This window comes from Cyclopterus lumpus, chromosome 19 (genome assembly GCF_009769545.1).
Source record: "Cyclopterus lumpus isolate fCycLum1 chromosome 19, fCycLum1.pri, whole genome shotgun sequence".
Classification (NCBI taxonomy): Eukaryota; Metazoa; Chordata; class Actinopteri; order Perciformes; family Cyclopteridae; genus Cyclopterus; species Cyclopterus lumpus.
Genome location: NC_046984.1, coordinates 15566985 through 15570978, shown reverse-complemented (window position 1 = coordinate 15570978; position 3994 = coordinate 15566985). Strand labels below are relative to the sequence as shown.

General features: G+C 55.1%; 1 protein-coding gene across 3 annotated transcripts; it reads right to left on the bottom strand.

The window, feature by feature from the left end:
* Nucleotides 1-3: 3 nt before the first annotated feature.
* Nucleotides 4-3950, bottom strand: LOC117748325 (histone-lysine N-methyltransferase PRDM9-like). Of its 3 annotated transcripts, none has more exons than XM_034557947.1 (6): nucleotides 3526-3950; nucleotides 3320-3412; nucleotides 2876-3156; nucleotides 2737-2804; nucleotides 2459-2649; nucleotides 4-2340 (listed from the first exon to the last, which is right to left on the bottom strand). In XM_034557947.1, exons 1-6 carry the CDS (start codon nucleotides 3611-3613, stop codon nucleotides 245-247), a joined length of 2817 nt encoding a protein of 938 aa, XP_034413838.1. In that variant the 5' UTR covers nucleotides 3614-3950; the 3' UTR covers nucleotides 4-244. The 3 variants fall into 3 exon arrangements, with proteins under 3 accessions (XP_034413838.1, XP_034413839.1, XP_034413837.1); XM_034557948.1 differs by having other exon boundaries at nucleotides 25-2340; nucleotides 2876-3127; nucleotides 3526-3637; XM_034557946.1 differs by having other exon boundaries at nucleotides 25-2340; nucleotides 2737-3127.
* Between the last annotated feature and the right edge of the window lie 44 nt (nucleotides 3951-3994).

Below are 3994 nucleotides of genomic sequence, written 5' to 3'. Positions count from 1 at the left end.
CGGTGAAGTCGGTGGTCTTTATTATTTCAAAGTGAACATTGAGACGATGAGGATTTGTTTAAATTGACTGACGAGCGCAAACTTCTCTTATGTTTAATCGCAGTGAGTGTCGCGCTTATCCATAACATAAAAAAAAAAAATTACAAAATCCACACTTTTGGTTCTGGAACGCTTTAAACAAACTTAAATAAAAAGAAATTCGGCCATTTAGTGCAACGTTTCCCAAAGTCCTCGACGCGTCGAGCTACAAGTGCATCTTCTGATGGTGCCTCCGGAGGTGATAGTTTCGGGAGAAGCTCTTGCCGCACTGGGTGCACTTGAACATCCTCTGTCCCATGTGGAGCAACTGGTGGGCCTTGAGGCTCTGCGGGCGGCTGAAGCTCTTGCAGCACTCGGGGCAGCTGTGGGGCCTCACGCCCGTGTGCTTCCTCTCGTGCCGCTTCAGGTCGCCCGACTGCCGGAAGCTCTCGCCGCAGTGCGTGCACAGGTACGGCTTCTCCCCGGTGTGAGTCCTGAGGTGCACGTTGAGCTGGCCCATGTACGAGAAGCTCTTGCCGCAGTGGGGGCAGGTGTACGGCTTCTCGCCCGTGTGGACGCGCTGGTGCTGCTTGAGGCCGTAGTGGTTGATGAAGCCCTTCCCGCAGTCGTTGCACAGGTACAGCACCTTCACCTGCTGGAAGCACGCGTGCGATTTGAACACTTTGCTGCTAGCGCAGCTCTTCCCGCAATGCGGGCACACGTATGGTTTCCCCTCCTTCACCTCCTTCACCTCCTTGACCTGCTCCTCCTCTTGCTCCTCCTCTTGCTGCTCCTCCTCCTCCAGCTGATCCGCGAGGCTGTTGGAGTCAAAGTGAGACAGGTACTCCACCGGGTGGTGCCTCTTGACGTGCTTGATAAGGTAGCTCTTCATGGTGAAGGAGAACTGGCAGAAGGAGCACGGGAAAAGCTCCGACGTGCAGTGGTACTTCATGCACGTGTTGCTCTTCTGGTGCTGCTTGAGGTTGCCGGACGTGGAGAAGACTTTACCGCAGCGGTTGCAGCTGTAGGACGTGGCGTTCTCGTGCACCACCTGCTCGTGCCGCTTCAGGAAGCCCGACTTGCTGAAGGTCGCCCCGCACTGGCCACACTTGAGCTGCTTCGGCGAGCACGTGTGCGCTTTGAGGTCGTCCGGGTTCCCGTACGTCCGCTTGCAGCGGTTGCAGCCGAGCCGTTTGTTTTTCGGCAGCTTCCCGTTTGCGGCGGCGACGGCCGACGGCGGCGCCTCGCCGGGGCCGGTTAACGGCTTCTTGCAGGCGACCGGCGCCCTTCGTTTTGGGGCGATGAGCTTGGTTATGGCGGCAATTTTTGATCCGGCTCCGAGCCGCTGAGGCCTCTGACGTTTTTGGACAAACTCAACCGTTTCAGCCAGCGACGTTTGTGGGCTGTAATCTGGATCGCGGCTCCGATCGTCCTCTCGATGTTCCACGGGGGCCTCCTCCTCCGCGTGTCGCTCCGTTACGTGCTGTTGAAGCGTGTCCGCCGAGGCAAACGCCAGCGAACACTCGGCACAGCTAAAGGGCGCGGTGGCAGGCCCCTCCGCAGCCTCTTTCACCTTCTTGCCCCTCTTGCTTTGCGTCTGGTGGTGCCGCCGCAGGTGCCGGGTCAGGTCGGTGTACTGGCCGAAGCACTTCTGGCACACGGTGCAGACGTACGGGCGCAACCCCTCGTGGACAGTCGCCTTGTGCCTTCTCAGGGCGGCCTCGTTTGCGAAGCTCCTGTCGCAGTCCGGACAACTGAATGGGGACGTCTCCGCCTCTCCGCCGGTTTCAGCCACATCCATAGCTTCTTGTGCATTCTCGCTCTCATCCACGTCCTTAGTTTCCTCGGCGACGGCTGGATCTGCAGGACTGAAGAGTTCGGCTCTCAGCGTCGAGCTCTCTTTCGTCTCACAGAAGTCCGGATCGAGAACGACGTCGGCGTCTTTCGGCCAAGCGTGCTTCCTGTGAACCAGCTGGTGTCTGATGAGGCCGGACGCCTGGCTGAAGCTCCGCCGGCACTGCGGGCAGCAGTAGGGCCGTCTGTTCGAGTGGACGCAGAGCTTGTGCCTCCTGAGGTGAGGTATTTGCTTGAAGGTCTTCCCGCAATCGCCGCACGTCTTGGACTCGACGGGGTCAACGGAAACCACCACCAGGGAGGTGTCCGCGGGGAGAGCCGAGCCCGCGTCGGAAGCCTCGGCAGCGCTGCCCCCTTCAGGCTGCGGGTGGAAGTCTTGTGTGTGCCGCTGGAGGAAGGACTCTGTAGTGAAGGTCAGCTCGCAGTGGGGGCACGGGAAGAGGTGAGATGTTGCAGTGGTGTTACTCTCTACAATTTAGGAGAGAAAAAAAATACAAAAATGACTGACCGGGTTTTTTTTTATTTTTTAAAATGACATGAATTTTTTTCAGTTGAAGGTCATTTTTGTGTCGAAGGTTAACGATACCTGTCGCATTCAACTTCATGACCCACACCTGGCTCCAAGCTTCACTGAACTGGGCCAGAAATTTGGCGCTGGGCCACACCATGAGCTCGTCTCCGGGGTGTATGTCGCGACAGCAGTGAAAGAGGATGCTGCCTTTGTACTGGACCGCCAGCAGGTTGGTCTCGTCTTTGTTCCGAGCACAGTTGACGTACCTGCGCGAGGAGGAGAGAAGAAATTGGCGCAGTGCTCTTAAAAATGACTCCCGAGGCTGAAAGAGGGAACAGAATTCAATACATTACCTCATCCAGTTGGAGTGAGATTCTCTGGCTGCGTCAATGTACTCATATTCATCTTTTTCTTTGTAAATCTGCAGGGACAGAATATGCACATTTAACAATAAATAACCGTAATAGGAGGCGTTTAGAGATCCGTTCTCACCTCCCAGGAGAAGTTGCTCGCCATGGCGTCTTCCCTCGTGGTCACGTCGCCCTCGTACGGTCCAAAATGCATTCCCGGAGACACCGTGGGCCCGTGGTTTATGACCCCGACGCCCGCGTTGGGAACGCTGGACCTGCCGACCACCAGGCCGTAGGGCAGCGTGAGGAGGGCCCTCTGGGGGAGACCCGTGCTCGCTGGGAAGTCGAGGATGAAGGAGGGGCCGACGGCCATGTTGGCGGGGTCGCTCGGCACCTGGAAGAGAGTCAGACACTCCTCACAATCTGGGGAAAAAAAACAAGAAGGAACACAGGAGTTTCACTTTATGCTATTTAACTTTTTATTAGAAGGATGAATGCAGACATTTTCATTTTTTTTTAGATAAGCCCAGTGATGCTTTGAATATAAAACAGAGGTTTTTTTTAATCATGCCCCTCTCTTGCTTACAAAATCCACCGTCAGCATCCGGGTTATCTCCGTGTCCCACGGTGTCCAGCAACTTCTGGATTGGCGTTTCCGCTGCCTCTAAAACCGGCATCACTAAACAACAACAACAACAACAACAACAACAAAAAGCTCCAATTAGCGAAACATTACACTTGAAAACAAGTCACATCAGCAGTTTCAATGTCAAACTAGTAAACGCCTCATACCTGCAGGGGTGTCGTTCATGCACTCCTCCGTCATGACGACCTCCTCGGTGGTCTCGACCCACTCCACCCCGGTGCTCTTGCCCGACATGAGTGCAGGTTTTGGGGCGGGGGGGGGGGGGGGGGAGAGTCGATGGGAACTAACCCTCCTCGAGACACAACATCACTCCACGGAGCACTGGCTAGTAGCGCAGCGTTAGCACGGCTGGCTAAAAGATAGCAGCTGCTGTGCGGCTCACGCGCGTCATAACACAGAAGCAATGATTTTATTTTATTTTATTTTTCAAATGCACACTTTATATTTTAAGATTATTTTTGTTGCAGGAACCGGAGCGGGCTGTAGTCCTCCGTATGTTCGTCTCCGTTGAGCACTGGTCTTAGTGCGTCGGACTGGACCTGAAAACCAAACTATCTCCGAGACCTGACGCATGTTTTTGCCCCCGGAAGCAAATCAATCCCCCACTTTCAGAAT

Bases quoted from the DNA above. Each gene is read 5' to 3' on its own strand.
- LOC117748325 (XM_034557946.1), bottom strand. From the start codon at position 3,613: ATGTCGGGCAAGAGCACCGGGGTGGAGTGGGTCGAGACCACCGAGGAG. The intron at 3,128-3,319 runs GTAAGCAAGAGA...ACTCTCTTCCAG, and splicing joins GGATGCTGACGGTGGATTTT to GTGCCGAGCGACCCCGCCAA. The intron at 2,341-2,458 runs GTATCGTTAACC...CCTAAATTGTAG, and splicing joins CATGAAGTTGAATGCGACAG to AGAGTAACACCACTGCAACA.